The 24671-nt window shown below is 38.8% G+C and overlaps 2 protein-coding genes across 3 annotated transcripts in view; both read right to left on the reverse strand.

The window, feature by feature from the left end:
* Positions 1 to 15175, reverse strand: part of skib (v-ski avian sarcoma viral oncogene homolog b) — a 29517-nt gene extending 14342 nt beyond the window's left edge. The window contains exon 1 of the mRNA XM_027165431.2: positions 13576 to 15175. Coding sequence (XP_027021232.1) covers positions 13576 to 14496 — 921 coding nt within the window. The 5' untranslated portion in view covers positions 14497 to 15175. The remainder of the gene's footprint in view (positions 1 to 13575) is intronic.
* A 6259-nt stretch (positions 15176 to 21434) lies between these two features.
* Positions 21435 to 24671, reverse strand: part of tmem51b (transmembrane protein 51b) — an 18212-nt gene continuing 14975 nt past the window's right edge. For both annotated transcript variants that reach the window (XM_047802592.1, XM_047802597.1), the window contains 2 exons: positions 23186 to 23623; positions 21435 to 22633 (listed from right to left, as the gene is read on the reverse strand). In XM_047802592.1, the coding sequence (XP_047658548.1) occupies positions 22201 to 22633; positions 23186 to 23568 (816 nt within the window). In that variant the 5' untranslated portion in view covers positions 23569 to 23623 and the 3' untranslated portion in view covers positions 21435 to 22200. The remainder of the gene's footprint in view (positions 22634 to 23185; positions 23624 to 24671) is intronic.

Raw genomic sequence — 24671 nt, forward strand, 5'->3', positions numbered from 1 at the left:
TTATTATCTGTGTACTTAACCCTTTGATAAATGTTTTAAAGAACAGTTGATCCTTAAAATGAGGCATTAACTTACAGGAACGTCATTCTAATGCACTCAACTCAGCACCATCTGTGTGAATCACATTTGTTTCCCTGCCCAATAAAACCCCCTCTATGGGTGCATTCTGTAAAAGATGCCTACAAACACTTCCTTCCCCAACCAACTGCTGCTTGGGGTCTGAGAGTGTCAAAAAGACAATGAACTGCCATAGAAGAAGCTCAGCAACTTGGGAACATATAGAGTGTATCTAAGACCCAGTGTCTTTGCTCTCTTTGTTTCACCCTACATAGCTGTGATTAAAATAAACAAACAAACAAACAAACAAACAAATACAGCCCAGGCAGCCAGACGGTGGAGGTGTTGAATGCCACTGCACTCTTTTTTCTGTAGACCTATGGTCTCTAACTTTAATCAAATAATTTGACCTTGGAAGTATAACAGTAAAATTCACAAAGAGGGCTTGACAAGTGAAATACAAAACACACTAGATCTCTGAAAAAAGGAGCACTGCTGAGCAACCGACTGGTATTCACATTTTAGTACATGCATCTGTAAACATTATAGTAGGTAATATTAGCTACATAGTACCTTATTAATTAATTCTATAAGTAACCAACTACCATATTTTCCACATTTTCCACATTTGCACATTTCACCTGGTACTAAGCATTTTGCACATTTTTTTAACCTGTTTGTAAATTGTTCTATTTATGTTTCTTAACTACTGTATGTGAATGGTTCTGCAATTTCTGGAGCTCGCTCCCAAGAATTTCACTCACCATGGCACATGTGCTGTGGTGATGTGACAGTAAAGGTGACTTGACTTGACTTGACCTAACTACAGACCAACCACTGTGTTAGAACAGTAACTGGTGTCTAAGTGGAGGGCAGGTGGACACAAATACAGCAGAACTAATTACATAGAAATTAATGGAAACATTTTTTGGGCTTCCATCAATTTTGCTACCTCGTTTACATAACCAATTTCCATGACATGTATTAAACAAAACTGAACCAAACACACATCTAATGCTGATATCCCAACAATTGTTACTGACCTGTTATACATGGAGCGTTAATTTTTTTCCTTAGCCTGGACAGACAGAAGTTTCCTGATTTCTGAATCAAATTATCTGTCCACACATTGTTTACTAGTCTTTATTTAATTAAATATCACCTTATAACTTGCAAATAACAAAAACCTAGGTTTATCTTTTCTAATCCCAGGCCAGGCCATAAGTTTAAAATGGAAAGTCTAACCTCTCCTGCCAGCTCTCAGAATTAAAGAACAGATCTGTGAATGGCTTCTATTGCCTATTTATTCATTTAATAACTGTTCATCTGTCATTTTGTACACCATTTTTTTAGCGGTGGTGTACATTAATTTTAATATAGAAAATAATCAAACTGTTTTGATATATATATATAAAATATTTAATACATGACCAGCAAGTTTTTTTGTATTTGTAGATTTATTAGTGTGGAATGTTGCAAAAATGCTTGACACATGCTTATTAATGTTAATATATGCTTATTTAATATGCCTATACATATATACTTACATTTATTTAATTAAATGTGCTCAACTACATACCAGATAAAAGATGTAAGACGAGGCAGCAAATTCAGAACATTATTCCAGTCTATTGCATTAGTATGGATTCACTTCATCAATACGACGTTATGTGCTATTGCTTGGCATACCCCCTTGCAGTACAATGTTGTCCTTTACTGCACTTTAAAGCATAACAAGTCCTAAAACCTAATATCTTTAATATGTCTATAGCATATAAACAAAAGACCAGCACAACTAAAATGCTGGAACAATTCCACAAAATCGTTTAAGTGATGTCTAAAGGACAAGAAATTAGAAGAGTTATAAATTGAGGCATAGCAAAAACAACTTAAAATGACTTAAGAAAGGCATAAATGTTAATTATGTACTCAGAAGCTCCAAAGGTTTCTGAAAAAATTGCAATTAGCAAAAACCGTTCTGGCTCATGCTGAGAAAACTGTGAACATTCCAGGAACTTTCTGCTACATGCAGTAAATGGTTTTGTTACTGAATGTGAACATTTCACTGGCCACAGCTGTCTCAACTTTTGCAGTGAGGCCTCCTAAATGCAAGCCCAGGCCAAGGCTAGGCAGGAATTTCAGTAAAATTGTTACTTTGAAAAATAATAAATGTAATATGCATGATCCAGAATCTTATTTTTTTTTATTTAAAAAAAAAACAAACCTTAAATTTGTGATTCATCAAATTAATCTAGAATTAAATTCCCACCTGACATGTCATGAATTGCACCACACATGTCCCCAGCATATCTACTCCCATTATGTATCCCATTACTCCTAGCCATGCATTCCCATTTTGCCTATAGGAGAATTACCTCAGCACAGTAAAGCAGTCAAGGGCTGTGCACCAGATGTGAGCAGAAAGTTGATGAGGAGGGAAGGATAAGGGGAGTGGAGCAAAAAAGATGTGAGAAACAAGCACAGAAAAAAAAAGCGGCTAAGAATTTATTGCTAGCCCTTCTGAAGGCCTGTGAGTAGAGGTTCAAGTGGAGTTCCTGAGGTTTCAATCATTGTCCAAAAGCATTGCTAAAGCAGACAGGCTAAATAGCAGTTTAATGTTACAGATTCCTTTATTTACTCACATTTCTTCAATGTGATCCATGTAAAATCAACATCTATTGTTGCAAATCTTAAATTCCTATTCATTTTCTTTGCATTTTTATTTTATTCACAGAATATAAACATTAGGGTTGAATTCATTTCCTCGTGACCTCAAGAATAGAAGAAAAGCAAATAGGTTAACATGCATGCATGACATCTTGGGTCCATGTTTTTTTAATGTTATATTGTATGGATCACACTTGAATACTGTGAACACTGCATTAAGTGAAAGCTTGCTGCTATTTATTGTCACTAGACGTTAATATACTGGTGGTCTCCTGGTGGTCCAGAGGCAGGATCCTGTGCTCTCATTCCCAAGTTTGATTCCTGGGCAAAGAGCTAACCCAGCCACTGAAGAGTTAACTCTCGGCCAATTAGGATGCAGCTCCTAACTCGTCACCCTCAGCGAGAAGACACATACACTCTGGTGCTCAAGCAGTTAAGAGTCACTACCCACCATGTTTAACTGAACTCTATTTTCTATTAGGCAGCGGATGTTAATAACTGTTCTCTGCTTTCCCGGGGAAACCACCAAAGATGAAGAAGAAGCCTTCGTCTGACCTCACCACACGCCGCCAGTCTCCTGGGTCTCACTATGCTTTCTGACGTGCTGCTGGAGAGCCAGACCAACCCCTGCTGCCTAGAATCTGGCCAAAAGGTCAATAACGTTTTGCGCTGCTGTTCTATTTGTTCTATTTATTACTTTCCTATCACAGTTCATCTTTTCAAAGAACGCTTTTATTTTCTCTAAAGACACCAAACAGAAGAAATCCATGTTGAATCTTTTTAATATTTATCCTACGGTCAGCCAAGGTACATAAACACTAATTATGGCAAACTTTCTGCTCAGTGGAATCTGCAGGATGTATAGTAATTCTTCCTGTCATTAGTATTGTGATAATTGTACTTTAGTAAGCTCTCTGATGGAGAAGACTACAGGATTAGAGGTGCATATTCAGTTGCTAGACAGGGTTAGCAACAGTGAGAACAGTGGAGTTAATAACCAGGTCACGGCTAGGCAGACTAATTGCAAAGCCAATGCTAAGGCTCACCCACAGGAGCAACACTCCTATTGTTTGACATGTCTAACAGGTTTAATCTCCACAATTGAAGCACATGCTGAGAAACCAGAAAGAGCTATGGTTTAACTCTCTCTTAAGGCATATGGAATTAGCTAGGCGTTTAGGGGCAACAGCAGCACTGGTTAGGTGTATACTACAAGCCAGGGTGCATTTTCAAGGGCAAGGCTAGTATGTTAGAATGGGAGTTCTAACCAAAGACATGTCCCAAAAGACATTCTGACGGACCAAGGTAGCCTTTTCATTTTACGCTTCAACCAAATGCTGAAGAGGATGCTATGCCAGGTGATGGACAAGGAAAGAAGCAACTGGGACCTCCTCCTGACTTACATCTTCTTCACTGTTAGGGAGATTCTGCAGGCGTCCACCGGGTTCACAGCCTTTGAATTGCTCTTTGGACGGTGAACTCTGGGACTGTTTGACATGGCCCCAGGTCACACTATGTACAAGAAATGCAATCTTGTGTTGACCATATCAGTCCTTTGGTTAAGGAACACATGGAAGCTACCCAAAGAGACCACCACACATAAAACCACCCCGCACAACCACAGGAGTTTGCTCCAGGGGATCGAGTACTACTGCGGGTCACTAATGGAACCTGCAAGTTCTTAGCCCAATGGCCCATACACAGTTCTCGAGAGTGGGGAATGTCAACTACCACCTGCATCAGCCATGTAAGCACGCAATATGTATGCAGCTGCCATATCTGCCTTTGCTAGTGCCCCCACAGATCCCAGAGAGTGTACCTTGGTTCAGTGGGGGGCTAATTTTACTCCGTCCCAGCAGCATGATTTGATGGAGCTGGCGGCCCAGTTCTTGGATGTGTTCTCATCCCCCGGCCTAACCAATCTTGTTCACCACAAGATCAAGACAGCAAGAGTTTATGGTCTATTTGAAGGGTCATTCTATAAAGACACAAAAGAGTAACAGTCTAATACAGCTGGTATAAACAACTCTTTTCCAGGAGATTTCCTGTTTTAATTATTGGGACCACTCCCTGTTCAGGTAACTCAAAGGCATTAAGCTGCTATGGGTGTGAATATTCGGAAGTCGGCATCTAGGTTTTTTTTTAGATAGAATGTTCATTAGCTAATGCAAATGGAAGTTATTAACAAAGCAAAATATTTTCAGATTTAGAAGCTCTACCCGAATTTAACTGGCCATATTTTTTGTCCCACTGAAGGGCTGGCAACCAACCAGGTAATCTGGCTGGCCATTTGTAAAGCTAGAGTTCTATAAAAGCAGTTCCTTGCCATCTTTAGTTAGAAAACCTAGAAGTCTGATTCGCAAGACTACAGTATAATCAAATGATGAAAGCATATTCATGTCAAGTTTGTAGGAAATTACACTTGGAATAATGCTAGTGCATATTATGAGATAAAAGCTAAACTTTTGACACATGCATAAAACCCGTGTATACTGTATATAGCCATTATATTATATATTATATATTATATATTATATATTAAACCCGTGTATACTGTATATAGCCATTATATTATATATTATATATATAATATAATGGCTATATACAGTATACACGGGTTTTATGCATGTTTATGCATTTTAAACCCGTGTATACTGTATATAGCCATTATATTATATATATAATATATAATATAATGGCTATATACAGTATACACAGGTTTTGATGGCAAGGAACTGCTTTTAGCTTTTAGCATTAGGGTTAGAGGAGTTCACCTTCCTCTCATTAGGAAGGTGAACTCGTCTAACCCAAATGCTGAACAATGTTACAGGCAGCATAACTTCTTCCATGGCTTCTCCAGAACCTTTCATGTCTATCACATGCTCAGGGTGAACCTGCTCTCATCTGTGAATAGCACATGGCACCAGGAGTGGACCTGCCAATTCTGATGTTCTGTGGCAAATGCTAATTGAGCACCACGGTGCCAGGCAGTGAGTACAGGGCCCACTAGAGGACATCAAACCCTCCGGCCATCCTGATGAAGTCTGTTTCTGATTGTTAGGTCAGAGACATTCACAAAAATGTATTCCTTTAAGTTTTCTAATTTTTTTTTCAGTATATATATATATATATATATATATATATATATATATATATATATATATAAAAGAGTATAAAGAATCTAACATGAGCAGATGCCCTACTGTTTGTTCTGTATTCCAGAACAGCCATCTTGCTGACTGAGCTCTGAAACACCATGTTGTGGTGGACTATCACATTGAGAGGAAAATGGAGGCCTTGCCAGCTGTCTGTGGTCTGGAAGAGTGAATCAGCCTTCACCCTGTGCAGGCTGTGCAGGAAAAATCCTCCCACCACCCACAGTTTCTTTCAGAAATAAAGAAACATTCATTTCATTCAGATAGCTCTCTCATGTAAGGAAATAGAAGCTGTGGATCAGGTCACTCTCATAAAATTTATCCTGTTATTTTCCCTTTTGCAGGCCAACTCTGAAGACTTCCTTTCCTCACTAACTAATTCACTCAGTGGATGAAAGTGGGTTGAAAACTGAATGTGTGAGTAATACTGAATGAGTATATGCGAATGTGCCACTCTCAAAGAGCAGAAACAAAAGACAGGGAGAGAGAAAAAGAAAGCACAGAGGAATAGGGAATAGAGGAGCCAAAGGAGCTATAAAGGAAGAGAGTGAGCAAGAGAGGATGAGGCAAAGGGAGAAAACTGGCTCACTCCCATCAGCCCACAAGCCAGGAAACATAGAGCTCTTATTTAGCACAGAAAGAGCAGCTTTGCTTAGCAACTACATTGTCTCTCCAATCACAGAGGTTTTGTGGCTAATGCAGCCTGGGCGTGGAGTGGGAGCTGTCTGCATACCTCCGAGAAGTGAATGAGAGGCCATAGACTGATGATAAACACAAAATCACTCTTCATTGAAGAGGAAGAATGCTCAGGCTCAGCAGATGATCTGCTGCTCTGTGTGAAGCACTTCAAATCCAGAAAACCTATATTAAAACATTGAATATCATACAATAAATAAATCATTAAATCAAATGAAATCATAATGATCATCGGGTGACCACGTTTTTCTTGGATCAGTAAAAGTAATTAAAAGCAACCATACTATCAAATTTTTATTTTGGTCTGTTAAATTTCATCTACAGAGATTCACAACATTTTGTCTAAGCTAATCCTCATAGTAGTTTCAGGTTAGACACTGGGCAAAAGCAACTGGCTGCTCTGGCATATGACATTCGCAAAAGCCTAGACTGTTTCTCTCATCCGTACACCATAAACACTTTTAATTATGGCTTGGAAAGCCCGCAATACCTCAAACTTGTAGAATTCTTGACTAAGAAAAGACTGAATATGTATATAAAGCAGCAACATGAACACAGTAGAGCAAAATGCTCAGACTTCTGTAATTATAGCCAATAACTTTGTAGCTTCCTGTAACATTCTGACCTGCACACATTTCTGTATTCCCGTTTAGTTAGGCTATATTAAGACACCTTCTTATGCACAGGAAGTTCTCAAAGGATTATCTATGGAACAAGATGATAAGCTGAAATGTTGAAGTTGAAAGTCACTTTCAGACGACAGGTTCAATCTAATTAAGAAGTTACACACTGGACAAACCCAGGCTGTGGATCTTCTCACCTCCAAGAACTAGGCCTAGTAGGTTAGGAGAATGATGGTATGTACAGGCGTGGACAAATTATCTGGTACCTTTCCAGGAAAAATTAAGAACCCACAATTTTCTTTCAAATAACTTGAATTTGACAATAACGACCAGCTATCATTCTTTATTCTATATTTAATAAGACACTAAATTAGCTATTAATTTAATTGAACAAAATACTTACTACATATTTTGGATAACAATAATAGGACCCTTAATGTAATATTTTATTGCACAACCTTCAGAGGAAATCACTGCAAACAAGCGATTTCTGTAGCGCTCAATGAGACATCTGCACAAGTCCAGAGGCTGTTTGCCCCACTATTATTGAGAAAACTGCTCCAGATATCTGATTTTTTAAGTGTGTCTTTTCTAGACTGCTCATTTCTGTTCTTTCCATAGATGAACAATAGGATTTAAATCAGGGCTCATAGAAAGCCACTTCAGAATAGTCCAATGTTTTGTTCTTAGTCATTCTTGAGTGCCTTTAGATGTGTTCTGCATCATAGCCTGTTAGAGGCAACTAAGACACAGACACTGGGCAGCATGTTTCACTCTAGAATGCCTTGATAGTCTTGGGATTTCATTGTGCTCTGCACAGATTCAAAGCGCCCTATGATAGATTCAGCAAAACAGTCCCAAAATATTACCATGTCTCCTCTATGTTTCACAGTAGATATGGTTTTCTTTTCTTTAAAATCTTGCTTGTATCTCTGTTCCTTGGCTTTTTGTCTCCCATTCACACTATCGATTTTCCTCTTCTGGCCACATCCAGTAAAGTTGGATAAAGTAATACGTACCATAAACTAAACAAATATATTTGCAATTGTAGTTACAATAAACATCAAGCTGCTTGGATATGGTTTTATAACCTTTACTTTTATAAGGTATGTCTACAATGTTCTTTGAGCTCTCTACTATGAATTTGCTGTTCCATACTGCATGGTGCACACGATATTAAACAGCAGAGTGACTATGTTTCCCCATTTAAATAGTCTGAAATGACTGATTGCAAGATTGAAGACAGATGTGCTACTAATTAAAAAAAAAAAAAAGTCTTTGCTTTAATCCATGACTTACCAAGGTATGAAGATGTAAAGGAGACAAGTGCTTTAAATTTCATTTTGTTTCAGGACAAATTATGCATTGATTCAGTGACCTGTATGCATACCAAATTTTTCCACAACTATATTTACACTGTAGTGGATACACACTAACGAACCACTTCCATAGGAACAACTGTAAGCCTACACAATCAACTAGTCCAAGTCACACAATCAGCACGATGAACAAAATGCACACATGCAAATCATGTTAAGTGAATGCAATGCTCACATCAAACAACAGTATAAAAAACTGATCTCTGTGACTTTAATCATGTCATGTATGTTGGTAGTCATGGCCGGTTTGGGCTGAATTTCACACATAACAGTGGTCAGGCTCGAACTGCCAGGAAGGATATAGTGATGTTAATAATTACTGATTACAGCCGTGGTGCGAATAAAAATATATTGGCATGCACAACACATCAAACCTTGAGGTGAATGAGCTACAATAGTAGAAGACCACAATCTATGTAGACTCTAGAAGCTGTTTTGTCAGCAGTTTCTGATGTATTTAAACCAGCCCATCTGCAACCAACAACCTTGCCAGAATTAAAGAAACAGAGATCACATTTTCCTCCATTCTGATATTTGATTTGAACAATAACTGAAGCTCTTTACCAGTATTTGCATTGTGCTGCAGTATGTTGAAGTTTTGGCTGGCAAAGTGAAAGCAAACAATACAATGCACAACATTTAACTTTGTCAGGGTTTGTTGGAAACAAAGAGGACAGCAGGTCCTCACCCCCAGATCAAGCAGCAAAGAGCTCCAGCTGACACCCTTTAAACAAGAGGTCAGGCAGCAGAGAATAGAGGGCACAACCTCTAAGAGAGGCTCACCCTCTTGTGTTCGTCCCAACAGGGATGGGATGAGAGGAGCAGTTGAGGCTCAACTGGATGATCAGCAAGAAGGCATCCAAAAACAAATTTGCATCTGATTTGGCTGAGAAGGCATGCTTTTGGTAGCAAATAAGAAGGTAATGCTTATTCATTTGGGTGTTAAACAGAGATTGAAAGACCAAATGTGGCTGGCAGGAAATTGCACAGACCACATGGGCAAGGTCAGCAGACAGAGGAGATGCAGTGAGTTCAAATTAATGCAAACCATCCCCCACAACAATGCTAATGAAGGCATTATGTATACAAGCTTTGGCCACCTATGCTCCACTTCAGATGCTAATCCACTATGGACCTACAGTTAGATAGTTAATTGCTTGGACTCAGATTGAATGTGAATATGATGAATTGTGATGAGCTAGAGTATAGCTTCCAATGACTTCTGAAGTTTGATTAAATTTGCCACACCTGAGCCAATGGGTGATGTGGTTTGTGGTAAATATATTTTGCCTATATATAGCTATATATTTGCCAATAATTTATTTGAAATTTTTCCTCATTTGTCACAGGACCATCTGCCCAGTTGGAGGGTCAAAAGGCCAGATGATTGTCTGCATAATCTGTTTAGGGGGATGGTGAAGGTCTTGGCTTTGCATTGGTCCATATCACTGCCCCATCAAAGCCCCTGCCTAATGTCGAACCACATTTTACCCCATCCATCTGCCCACGCATGCAGAAAACAGCCAAAGTGTCAGTGGAGACTCAGTGCAGCATACTTTCATGCAAAACAAATGCATTCAATTGGCTAATTAACTAAAAAAGCCTAATAATTAAAGTTTAAATGAACAGTTTTGTCTTTAGGGTCTTTTAAGTTGTAGTAGTTAAAAATCAAAAAAAGTCAAAACAACTTAAAGTAACAGTGCCTCTTGTTTCTTAAAAATGTATTTAAATATAAGCTCAGTATAGTGGTGTTTGCATATATAAGAAGCAGTGAAAATTGAGAAAAGTTGAATAAACTAAACATGATCCATTGTCTGACAGGTAAAGCAACACTTTTAGTCGAGGCTAAATAACACAGAGCCTTTGTCCCCTTTCAGACTTTATATCAACAGCTCACGTGATCCGTTCACAAGTGGACAGCAATAAATACACATGAGCTGGTTCAAATGTGTCTTATGGGCTGATCTTGTGAGGGTTTGAGATACATATTGCCACAATACAATTTTAATGTGAGTGGTAATGCAACCGGATCCAAACAATAACCAGTGCTGCAAGTCTCCACACACAAATTATAATTTTGTTGTTTTTTCCAACTTTTCTGTTGTGTCATCTGCCTTGCTATTGCATTTTGGTTTGTTAATGCATTTTCCACTGATGGGCCACCAATTGACCTAGTGCATAAATAGTCAGCAAGCCTAACAAGAAAGATATATGCTGGGCATGTTCAGGAATCATAAAATGTACTATATATTAGTCATTTTTAATACTCAAACTGCATACACCTATTATCTCACTGTGCAGTCAATAAATATACGTATGCAGCTCATGTTTTATTTTTATAGCCTGAAATATGTTTTATTGTTAAAAGCAAAGGAAATTTGATTAGCTGAGAAATGGTTACATAAAAAGCATCACAGCCTTATGACAGTATGAGTAATCAATTTAATGTGCAAATAACATATAACTGCTAAATACAAATACTTTGGGTTTTGGTATTAGCTAGAGTAGCTTTGAAGAGTCAGTTTGCTTTTGGGAGATTTGGCAGCCCTGTTTGACAAAACATAATCTTAATTGGTCAGCAAAGGTGTATTCATAAGACATGAAAGCCCCAGGTGTGAACTCTCTCAATTGTCCAATCGAGATCTGATCACATGAGACAGAGGTTCATAACAAGTAGGAACAGGGCCTTTGTATATTTCGTAAGTGAGCAAGAACAAGTCACTAGCATACCTGTCTGCTCTTTTAGAAGAGCTCTCCACCAAAATAATACACAGATGCACAAGTATGCAGCTTCCCGGTGACCTAGATGATCTCTTGGGACACATCTGACAATGAACCATAACAAAAATCCCCGATAACCCTTTATTATTCATTCAGTAAAAAAAATATTTAAAAAGTGAAAACTGAAAGCTTAGATTTGATCTGATTATCAGTAATCAGTGTTTGCCTCTTAGCTATGCAAAGCATACTGAAAGAACAGTATGAGAACACATGGTGACACAAGGGTATTTAGTCCTGGTAGTATTTTCACACTCAGCAGCTGCCATGTGGAGACACAGCAGAGTTGCTGTACCATTGTCTGGTTCTGGCATCTGTGAACTTGCTATAAAGTTGCTCAGATATAGACACTCCCAGACACACAGTGACTCCAGGCACCACTGCACTGCTTTTGGGTTATGACCTCTACCCTTCCTGCCTCAACATAATATAACCACACAATGTTTTCTGAATACCATCTATCACTGGTCCCTCATCCCCCAACCAACCAAAAGATCAATACCGGATTTTCCAGCGTCCCTGTTTTTAGATTTCATAATATACATCTCCAAAACTCACGGGTCAGACTCAGATGCCCTTGAGTATAATAAGAGATCCACGAGCAACGGAAGTCGAACAAAGAACCAGGTGTCAGAGTTTCTCAGATTAATTTTATTATAGTAAAATATCTTAGTTCAAGTTATTTAAACTCACTCTATTTTATTGCAACTATTTTACATAGTCATGCAGTTATCTAATCAGCTAAGTATATTGCAGCAGCAAAATGCATAAGGTCATGCAGATACAGGTCAAAAGATTTAGTTAATGTCAAATCATAAAGTGGAAAAACGTGTGATCTTAGTGACTAAACTTGGCCTGCTTACTGGTGTCAGGTGTGCTGGTTTGAGTATTTCAGAAACTGCTGACCTTACATGCACATTTTTTTTTTACATTTAACAGGTCTTTAGAGTTTACACAGAATGGAGGCAAAAACAAAAAACATTTTATGTGTAAAGGGTCTGTAGGCTGAAATTCCTTGTTGATGAGACAGATCAGACGAAAATGAGCAGAAGGGTCAAATAAGCACTCTAACACTGTGGTGAACAGAAAAGCATCACAGAATGCATAAGCATCAAAACCTTAAGGTGGATGGGTTACAGTAGCAAATAACTACACAAGATTTAACTCATGTAAGCCTAGGAACAGGAATCTGAGGCCATAATGATTTTTTTCTTCATTATATTTAACTGTCCTGATTTGCTGAGTGTATGTGACCATGATAGCCTCAGATTCCTCTTCTCAGATGACAGGAGTAGAAACCAGTGGGGTCTTGCAGTGTCACCCATCCACAATAAAGTACAATGTTTGTGCATACCAAGATGTTTTTTGATCACCATAGTTATAAAGAATGAATATTTAAATCATGTACTTCCAGGCAGACTAAACAATCTGGCCATTTTTAACTCTCTTTCCAATACACAAAATATACAAATTTGTTTTTAAGTACCATTCTGTGTAAACATTAGAGACTGTTAAATTCCTAGATAGCAGTTTCTGAAATACTCAAAAAGCCATCTGTTATCTGCTACCATGTGATGCAAAGTCTTCGAGATAATTTATTTTCTTTCATCTATTTGGATGCTTGATATGAACATTAAAGCACTTAAGCTGTATTTGATTTTTTATCTTTTTTTTGCATCGTAAGGCTGCCACATAATTGGATGATCAGATAACTGAATGAATATGTACTTGTGTAGATGTGAGCTTTAAGTGCACATTGCAATTTAAAATTTCACTGTAGTATGATATACTGTAAGGCAGGTGTGCTTAAAATCATCAGTAGTGAGTCATATCTAGTAAAAAAAAAAAAAAAAAAAAAAAAAAAAAAAAAACTGCCAAATCACAATCCGTGTCTAATCCATGACAGGACAAAATTCAAAAATCATCAGAAACACATTTTAGATGAAGGTTTACCATGATACCCTCAGTTATGTCAACTGACATGTTACAAAAGATATGGAAAAAACTTATTGTTAGTAATATAAGCAAATGATGCCATAGGAATTATTACAGATTATTATTATTATTATTATTATTTTTTTTACAGATAATGAAGGAACACCAGTAAAAGCTAACACAAAAATGTAAATCATTTCATGTTCGTTTTGTCCCAATTGTTATAAAGATTCTGCAAATCTTAAACATGTAAGAAGTCTGGAACACCTTCTTATTCCAACTTACCCTGAAAGATGAGCTCTTGTGTTTGTTCCCGAGGTCATATTTCCCCTTTAATTCGTTGAGAAGCTGCTGCAATGTAGCCTTCTCCTCTTTCTCGGTGTAATCTTGATCCAAGAGGATGTAGGCCCTCCAGTTGGACGAGTCGAAACCCCAGTGGCACGTCCTGTTCTCCAAGCGCTTGTGGCTGTGGACCACGAACTTGTGCGTACGGAACATCAGTCTGCAATCCATGCACTGGATGCACGCTGCATGCGGACTCGTATACAGCTCTGGCATGAACAGACCCTTGCACTTGCCGAAACATTCGTGGTACACCTTAAAGGCCCGGTCGGCGGAGGAAGAGGATAATGATGAAGAAGAAGAACACGCGAGCTCCTTGTCGAGGCGCAGCGGCAGCGCACCGCCGTTCAGTAAGGAATTGCACAGTCGCTCAGCATCTGTCTGCGTAATGAGTCCGCAAGAAGGTGCCGAGAATGGTAATATACCCATTATCTTCAGGATCTCTAACTGTTCGGCTGTGCACCGCGAGCAGTAAATGTGCAGCTCATCGCAAACAGCGTTGATCTGCTGCAGAGTGAAGTCGCGCAGCACGCTGTTAAGGATCTGCGGCAAACACAGGCGCTTCTCACCGCCGACCACGAAGCACGAGATGGTCTCTCGCTCCAGCACAGTGTCGCAGCGCTCCGTGGAGCGGTCTGGAGCGATGAGCAGAGGCCCGGGCAGGGCTGATGGTGTCTGGGTCCTCAGGCTAGGAAGCAGTGGCAGATCTGAGCTCTTCTTGCCCTGCTTCTCGAAAGGAGCTTCGTGCTGCCAGCGAGCCGAGAAAGCCGCCGGGCCGCCCAGCGAGATCATCGAGCTCAAGTGGAACTGCTTTAGAGTTCGCTGAAGTCCCGCATGAGGTCGGAAGCTCGACACCTCCTCCATGTTCTCTATTGTTATAAGCGCCAGCACAGAAAATATATCAAATAAAATAATAAAAAAATAAACTTTTCCGATCAGTTAAGGTGGAAAAACGCCAACGAATATCTAGAGCAATATTCAGAAATGTCCGTAGCAAAGACTGGAGTTTCGGGTCACTTTCAAAAGCAAAAAGCGACACGGAGTCGGTTCGTTTTTTCGGTTCCCAGCGACTGCTTCATATTAAAATGATACGTAGCTTCACAGCGCAAATTAAACCGTACCTTCGACAACGAAATCTTGTTCTAGTGAAGGAAAAAGCAGGCCGGCGCCCAGTACCTGGTGTAAAAACCGTGTGTGCATAGTTCAAGTATTTGTCTCTCGCTCGCTCGCTCGCTCGCTGTTTGTTTGTGTCTGGTTGAGTCATTGAATCCCAGCCAAGAATGTGACTGACTCCTCGGCCTGGCTGTTCTGTGAACAGCTGTTCCTCCCCCCGCTGCCCCAGCAGCTGCAAAAGCCGTATGAGCGCAGACTCGATTCACGGGTCCTCCTGCTCTTCCCGCAAGCTGAAAACCGACGCAGTGGAGTAGACAGGAAGGGTGGAGTTACTGCACACGCTCAGATTAGACTTTAATGGCATTGCACATGCAGACGAGAAGTTATTGTAGTCTCCATGTCCACATTTTCCCTTATCCTGCTCTTTAGGACATATTATTATTATTATTATTATTATTATTATTATTATTATTATTATTATTATTATTACCTTTTATTGCCACTTGTAAATTACAGTACAATAAAATAATTTTCTTTACTTATTCCGGTTTGTTTGTTAAACTTGGGGTCTGCACATGGTCAGCCAGGATCTGGTGCGTCTGTGGCAGGGACAAGGGACAAATAGATCCAATTGATGATCTGCAGGATTACAGAAGTCTTAGTAAACATTGCCCCTAGTGGACACTTCTTGCAAATGTATGAAGAAAAATAAGAGTCCATACGTGAACATACTTGGACGCTGAATGGCTAAAGGCAGCCATGTTTTTGACGTTATTTAAGTAGTGATTCAAAATCCGTTTACAGGTTAACACGTTGAGGCAGCACACTAGAGAAATAGGTACACTAAACTCTACACCTTTGGGTATCATCTCAGAATCTTTTTTTTTTTTTTAATAGAATAGAGAGGGTTGAGGGCCTTGCTCAAGGGCCCAGCAGTGTGCTGGGCCTTGAACCCTGATCCTCCGATCAACAACCCAGAGCCTTAATACAGACTACACTTTTTGTGCAGTTCTCTGCAGGCATGGAGTAAAGCATATTGCTTATAAATGTCAACATTTCTTTCATAATTATTTGGTATCACCCACTTCTTTTGACACAAAATTTTTGATACTGACCGTAGGACAATTTTGGACTATTTTGGAAATGTAGGCTTTGCATAATATATAAATGAATGAAAATTTGTATACGTGGGTCTAAATGATTCAAATTACAAAGCAACCCACTAACAATAAATTTCACTGTGGTTGTTATTTTCAAAGAGATATGATTGCTTTTGTAAGCAAAAAAATATCAATATCTCCCTTCATTTGGCAGTTTGCACGAGATTTCATCAGATAGATTTGCTCCATACTTGGACCATATTAGCATTTAAGTTTTCTGATGATGAAAAATGTTAACCATGTCAAATGGCTGATAAAATCTGAGTGGTGATGGCCTTGTTTTTAAACCTTAATGGACAAAAAGATAAAAACACTCATGCAGTGTATTCCGAGGGCCCAAACATTGTTTTTAAAATATTCCAGTCTTTTCTACCCCTCTTTACTTCTGAGAGACTCTGCCTCTCTAAGACATCTCTGTAAGACATGTTACAGACCTGATATCAATATGTTCTCCCAGCTGAATCTTTTCAAAATTTCTTGCTTTTTCAGCCATCTATTGCCCTTGTGGAAACGTTTTGTAGCAGGCATCAAATCTGAAATAAGCTCATTTAGTGGATATAAGTGTAAAGTTCCACTGTTTAAACATTTGTTATGTTATCTGTGTTTTATTGTGAGTAAAATATTATATTTATTGTGAGTAAAAACATGTGATTTGAAAGTCTTTAAGTTTTCATTTTATTCAAACTTAAATAATGTCCCAACTTTTTCAGAATTCTGGTTGTAAGTAATGCTGGAAGCAGATTACTCACTCACTCATTTTCTACCGCTTATCCAAACTACCTCGGGTCACAGGGAGCCTGTGCCTATCTCAGGCGTCATCGGGCATCGAGGCAGGATACCCCCTGGACGGAGTGCCAACCCATCACAGGGCACACACACACACACTCTCATTCACACTACGGACAATTTTCCAGAGACGCCAATCAAACTACCATGCATGTCTTTGGACCGGGGGAGGAAACCCCCGAGACATGGGGAGAACATGCAAACTCCGCACACACAAGGCGGAGGCGGGAATCGAACCCCAACCCTGGAGGTGTGAGGCGAACATGTTAACCACTAAGCCACCTTGCCCCCCCCTGGAAGCAGATTAAAAAAACAACAAATAAATACTGAACATACAAAAGAAAGAAAGGAAAAGTCACTATCCCCAAAGTGTGTTAGAAGTAACTTTCAAAAGCAAAAGTGTTGATGTAGAGAGGGCTGGTGAATCTTTAGCAAACCTGAGCACAGAAAGCAGTCAAGAGGTAGCAGATTATATAGGGGTATTAGACAATAGGTGGGAGAAAGTTTAAAAAATATATATATATAGTTCAGACAATATGGCGTATATATAGTCATATAGATAAAACAAAACAGAGCTTTCAACAAGTACAAACAGCTAATAATGAAGAACAGGATGAAGAAAAGCTAGAAGAACAAGACGGAGAGGTTTTGGAACAGGATGATAAACTCTCAGACCTCTAGAGCAGTAACATCACTTCTCCCCAAAAATGAAATTTAGAACTTTTAAAAATCTGATGAACCATAACTTTGTTGAGTGTTGGTTACAATATTTTAACAAAATGTTTAACCAACAAGCTGAAACAGTGTTTGCACACAATAATGAACAAAAATCATAGTCATAGTGTGGTCCAAATAATGGACAATCTATTCCATGTCAGAGACACTATTGATTTTTGTGAACTGAATATGTGTGATCTGGGGCTTTTTTCTATAGATCAAGAAAGCACCTTTGGCAGGCATGAAATGGGTATTCATTTCAGACACTTGACATTCGGTTTGGAAATGGTTTTCTACTGTGTATTAAACTGTTGTGTTTAATGCTTGTTTTGTTCTTAAGGCACTTGGAGGTCTTAACTAAATAAATATGGGAAGGGGGAATTAGGCAAGGTTGCCCCCTGTCTGGTCTGCTCTGAAGTCTGGCTATATAACCCCTACTCTGACAACTCAGAGCAGAACAGCAGGGGTTTTCAGTTAAAGAAAGAAGCTTATGCAGATGTTCTGGCTCACAACTTGACAATCTACTACAAAGCCTCTATAGCAGAGGCAAACTGGGAGAAATGTAATTTTTAATGGGGAAATGGCAGAATCAAAGGCCTACTCCAGCGTTTGCACTAGATTTAAGGGATATGGACTTATCAGCAACATCACATTTTTATAAATCAGTCTTGCAAGGCTGGTCATCAGTGTCAAAATCAGCTTTACAAACCCATAAGAAGAACCAATACACTACAACCTAATGTTTCAAGGTTACAGACTGCTTTCCTCCAAATACATCCAAATGTGTCTCTGTAGAATTGGAATCACAAAGATAAGAGAACTGAGGACGGGCAACAGCTGGAAGACAGCAGGAGATGTAGTGACTTCACTGCCTTCTACCATCAGAGAAGTCTTGGGGCAATGAACCAGAGTAAGGCAGCAACCTTTCCCAGCCCTCTTTCTCACGGAATTGGTCGAGGATATTCAAAGGTAGGCAAATATCTTGCTGGACTTTCAAAAAAGTGAAACATAAGGTCTATAGTTAGACTCAGTAAGTCGTGTTGGTCATAGCACCTCCAGACTTTTCCCTAAGATGATGCTTTAAATAAACCACACAAAAGTAATTTATGTTTCAAATGAGCTAAAGACATACAGTATATTAAAAGATAAAATAAAATGGAAGGAGATAGTACCCAAGATGATAGCAAACTACTGCCGCATTAGTAAAAGCAAGGCTCAAATTTGAATATGCATTTTTTTTAGCTTTAACCTTGGGCATGCACAGAAGTTTCATGGCAAGCATAATGTATATGGATGAATTAATATGTAACGTGAAAGGTGTTTTAAAGCCTAAAAAAAGGTGTTTTTTGTCTATATGAACACACAAGGTTCTTTTGGAAAAAAAAATATTTTCCTGAATTAAAAAGGTTATGCTGGCCAATATCCCTCATTTTTATTCCTGATGAGATAATCGCTAAAGAGCTTTCTAGGTACAGGCAAGTGGTCTTCTCCATTACGAAAATCCCCCTTGGCTATAAGTCCCCATTTGTTAAGCACCTTGTGTCTTTTAGAAGAGTAGCTTTTATGGTTTTTAAGGAAGGCACAGAAGAGCTAAATGCCGTTTTTAAATTCAATATTGACGGTATCTTTTTTGTATCTTCAGATGTATATTTGTATCTTAAGATATATCTTCACTCTGGCAAAACAGGGCATCTTGTTCGGGCCTGTTCTGAGAGGCAGATTGACCCTGGTGTTTCTGAGCAACCGGGGAAAAACGCTGGAGCAACAACAACCCTGGAAAAGCCCTGAACTGGGCTGGGATAAGCATTGCTCAACGGCCATAGATAGGTATAACTCAGTGGATTCTGGTGCTGGAGCTGGCTATGCTGACAGAGGCAGGCACAGGGATGAGGAGCCATCGCTCTGAGACACTGGACACAAAGTACGAAGAAAGAGGAAAAAATAAGATAAAGTGCCTTCACTTTCAATGTCGCAAGAGACATTGTTAGATCTCTGAAAGCTTTGGAGATAGAAATAGTTGAACACCAGCATTTGGAGAGCATAGGAATGAATGAAAAGAAAGATATGAATGTTTTAATTGATATTTTAAATGACTTCCAGATTTTATTTTCTTCTGAAGTGAACTGGGAAAAAAGTGAAGTAATTTTAGTTGGGGATTGGGAAGGTTTAGTGTGGATTTAAATACATGGGTGTCTACCTTGGGAATAATGATTTTTCAAATAAAAATAAGGAAGGCACTGTAGAGCATGTAAAGGGCAGACTGAGCAGCTAGTCCAACAGTGGGGCGAATGTTGGGCATCAACCTCGTTGCGTCATCCCTCTGGTATTAATTATCTTAAATTGTTTTTAATAATTCTTTATGTTTAATAGAAAATGAGTTTCAAAAAAATTTTCATTCGTTAAAGTAACAATAAAACCTCTGTCTATAAAATTGGGTTTGGGTTGGTAGCTAAGGAATGGCAGCAGGCAGGTGTGAGTGCATCTCCACACACAGTGACATAAAGGCTTGATGGCCTAGTGTCAAGAAGGACAGCAAAGAAGCCACTTCTACAGGGATTGCACTGCTGAGGACTGGGGTAAAGTCATTTTCTCTGATGAATCTTCTATCCAATTGTCTGGGTCAGAAGAAAAGGGGAGTGCTATCATCAGTCCTGTGTCATGCCAACAGTACAGCATACTACGAATCATTCATGTGTGGGGTTGCTTCTCAGCCAAGGGTGTAGGCTCTCTCACAATTTTGCCTAAGAAAACAGCGATAAATAAAGTTTGGTACCAAAACATCCTTAGAGAACAACTTCTCCCAACCATTCAAGAAAAGACTGGTGACAAATACCTCAGTATACCATCTGAATTAAAACGTTACACATAGTTATTGATGTCTGCTGTTGCGTATACATTAAACCAAATTGTAATGCCAACCCTAGAAATACCAGGAGACAAAATGAATAGTGAGGATCCACTAAAATGGTAGAAGCAACACCAAAAGATCAACCCAAAACTCTTAAAAGTAGCAAACAAGTACTTGTGCATAACAGCCTACAAGTCCTTCAGAAAGGACCTTTAATATTGGGGGAATACTGAACTTGCTTGCGGTTCTCCTTAAAGCAATAACGTGTTTCTAACCAAAAACCTGTAAGAGTGGCAAGAGTGTGTGTATATATATAATACAAATATACATTTATTGTAAGTGTTATGCATTCACAACTAAATAATTTTCTTTTATTTTGAACAGAATTTAAATGTTTCTATTTTTAAATACAGTGACATATTTGTGCTCAGTGTATATGTTTGATTATGCTGTAAAAAAAATCTGACTCTGTTGAGCTAATTGTACTAATTGTAATTATTAATCATGATTAAAATTGAGCAAAGTAATTGCTATTTTCAGTTTAAATGTTATTGTGTAGCTGTAATGTCAATTCAATTATTCTGATTAAACCCAGATAAAAATTAAATGTACTGTATCTGTGTGATTTTCTACACATGATCTTGGTTGGATCCAACTGCTGGAGCCATGGCCCAGGAAGAGCATACAAATCATGCATCATATGCCACTTGGTAAAGGTACCGATCAGAAGTTCTGAATTAGAAATGAATTTCTAAAATATTAGATGGACACTAAAGCCCGTTATCAGCAAATAGATTAAGTGGAGCACCATAGTGACATCATCAAGAACAGGATATCCCTCAGAAAAGAGCAAACAAAATACCAGGGGGCTGCCATGAGACCTAAAGCAACAATATATAACTTTCTCTCTCTCTCTCTCTCTCTCTCTCTCTCTCTCTCTTTTTTTAAATATCTGGGCTATGGGGTAGGGTGGAAAGCCTCTTTTCACAAAAATACATCAAAGCTCCCCTAAATAAACAACAATGTGACAACTTTATCTTCAGAAGATGAGACCAATTCCATCCAAAAGATCTTTCAGTGTTTCCCTTTTTTTTTCTTCATAATCATCAATATGCAATATTTTCTCATCCCCCCCCCCCACCCAAATTAGTGTATTTTTCCCCAATTACTGAAAGATGAACAAAGAAAACACATACATTTATTATTACTACATACAAAACCCAAAAACTTTAGGTCACATAAGGCCCCCTACCACACCAGTGTCAGATAAAAGAAAAAACAAACAAACAACGCTGTTATTTTAACAGCCACATTCAAAATGAAAGATTGTTCCTTAAATCTTATCATACACTGAGGTGTAGATACTGTATATTACTTTTCCAAAAAAAAAATTCTTTAGACATGACAGCACAATGTGTATGTTAGTATTGTGTAGTGGTGCAGATTTTTCCCCTTATGCAAACGATACCTTGCTAATACTATTCATTGTTCAGTAAATTAACATGTTCATTCAAGCTTGCCCTTTAAAGCTCCCTGTAATGATAAAAGCACAGCAAGGTAGACAGCCACCATCTGAGAATGGGGTACAAATGTGATGACAGAGGTCTCTTTGTTTTATATACCGAGTTGATCATATATCACTACTAAATCAGTACAAAGTCACTACTAAATCATCTATACAATGCCAAAAGAGCAGTGCTTTTTAAACCAAATAATCATACACATTAAAAAAAGTAATCACTCTTTAGTGTTTTGTTCTAGAAGCAACACAGAGCTTGTGGATTATTACACTCAAAAGAAGTATTAAATATACCATTTCACAATTACAGCAATACTTTGAATCAGACCTATACCAGTGTATTAAAGCCATACACACTGCAAGTTCATCAACAGCACAGATGAAGAGACATCGACCATGACAGTGTTCATACACAGTTCACACAATCAAACAGTTTCTTTGGGGAACTCAAGCACTTTGTCCTCATACTGTGGTGGAGGTGTCATGGGCTCAATGGTCACTCGTCCTCCTTGTGGAGGGCTCTGGATTTTCAGCCGGATATCTTTGACATGGAGCTTCTCCGATTTAATTCTGCGCACACGGAGGGGTCTGAAGATGTAGCTAGCTCGACTGCTGCTACGGGCCGGCTGAGCATTTGTTCCAGCTTCTGGTGGACCAACATCATGACCAGGAGAAGAAGCATTTTGATTGTTTACAGCACCTGGTTCTTCTCCTTCATTCTCCACTGCAGCAACCAGGTCCTCATAAGAAGGGAGCTGTGAGGTACTCTGGCGGAAGTTACTCTGGCGAATAGGATAACGGCCACTAGTCACAGCCTCATCGTAGGTAGGCACATCATAGGTTGGGGCAGGTGCCAGGCTGTGGCAAAGACAAGTTAATCAAATAACTTTATATAATTATACAAATATACAGTTCACTAGTGGTCTGTGTTTATAAAATAAGATAAATGTTAAATTGTTAGTAAATATAATTAGCAATAAAACTGAATTACATTCTTCTTTACCTAATCTATGAACTCTCAGATCTATAAATATTTGTGGTTACAGCCAGCACATTAACTAACTGTTGTCTTCCATTTCCCTCCTCATACTCTATGTAGTATACATACACATTTTGTTGTCAGTGTATTATGTGCATCTGCCTTATAGCTACCCACTTTGGAAATTTACAATATACTAGGTACATCCTTTACTTATACAATCACTCTAGCATCTGCTGTTTTGTTAAGACCACCTTATAACCATCAATAAAAATAGGCCACCATAGGACCAACACTTACAATTATTTAATTTTTTTTGGATCAAATAAAGTAATTTACATTGAGGAAAAAAATGCAAATTGCATAAAAGCAACCAACTCTCCCTTTAGGAATAATGTTATTCAAGCAGAAAATGTACAATTGGGACTCACGTCTCTCCTGATTCTCCTACCACACGGTCTGTATACTGAGTACCAGTGGCTGTTGTTGTGCCCCTGTTTCTCCTGTGCTTGTTTCGCACTCCCAGGCACACAGACAACAGCAGCAAGGCAAGTCCAGCTCCAACCAGCACAAAAGCCACAGACGAGGTCTTCTGCCTAGCTTCCTCAACAGCAACACCATTTTGCGAATCGGTATTATTCGAACGCATCTCCAGTGGCACCACACTCCACAGAATCATGATAACTCCAAGTGCCACTAGGCCCACACCCAGGGCACAGAATGCATATTGAGAGCTTGAGCTGCAGCCCTCAGCAGAGGAGTTAGATCGCACACGGCTCCTGCCTGAGCACAGTGGCTGCCCACTTAAACACATGGCACAGCACGACACCACGCCACAGAGTAGTTTCGGAGATAAAAGCAGCCCAAATCTGTGGGAAAGAGAGTAGCCAATTAGTTCACAGACAAAAATCGAAGCAAACCTTGCAAACAGTATAATGGAAAGATTGCAATGTACATTAAGTGTTATACAAAGATAAATCAAATAGAATCTATCTTTTTAGGTATATATTTGCATATATCGCTCCAATGATAAATCAGTGAATGTTGTGAGGTTTGATGAGAAATTGAGATTTATTGTTTTATTAATTACTAATTCTGAATATCTATTCTTGGTTTCAGCCATGTAATAAATCTGAAGAAATCTTTGAGAGCAGAATATATACAACGTGACACAAAGGTGACTGGTAACGTGTGTGTTACGAGTGTTATATAAAGTGGTTACGTGAACCAGCTCATGATGTTTGCATTGAATACAACACATTATAGCATTACATGATATGTTTGCAGATGATACAATACTTCATAACCTCGCTAACTTTTTAGCACAACGGCGTGCTGCGTGTGACGTCATTGTTATTGTTCATTTGCACATGCGGGTCAGTTCGAAACAGCAAACAGTTCACACTGGTATCTGATATAGGCCACATTTTAAAAGGTAATGTGAACAGCCAAAAAAATCAGATCTGAGCAAAATATCCGAATTGAGCATTAAGACTTCCAGTGTGAACGTGGCCTAATAAAGGACAAAGCAGGGACCAGTCCTTTCTCTTACAAAGCCCAGCAGTTTAGGAACAGCCATCCAATTAGTGTTCAGCAAAGTGTCAGACCTTTATTTTAGGTCTAAGATCCAAACACATACAGTATGTTTATTCACTCTGGGGACCTTGCATGCATTCTGCACACAATTCCCATTGCCCTTAACCACGATCACAAACATACCAAATTCTCATTCTCTCTCTCATTCTCTTTAAATGCTAGTGACCAGTGATCCTAAATGCTTCTGCTTTTTAGACCTGCCTGATCCATTTCATCACACTACACTGGCTGGAGTCACAATGTAGAGATCATGGAGGTGTCTTTGCTGTTTTGATCTCAAAATTGTCATTAAACATCTGATAACTTAAACAGAAAAGACTT

Source organism: Tachysurus fulvidraco, chromosome 2, assembly GCF_022655615.1.
Source record: "Tachysurus fulvidraco isolate hzauxx_2018 chromosome 2, HZAU_PFXX_2.0, whole genome shotgun sequence".
NCBI lineage: Eukaryota > Metazoa > Chordata > Actinopteri > Siluriformes > Bagridae > Tachysurus > Tachysurus fulvidraco.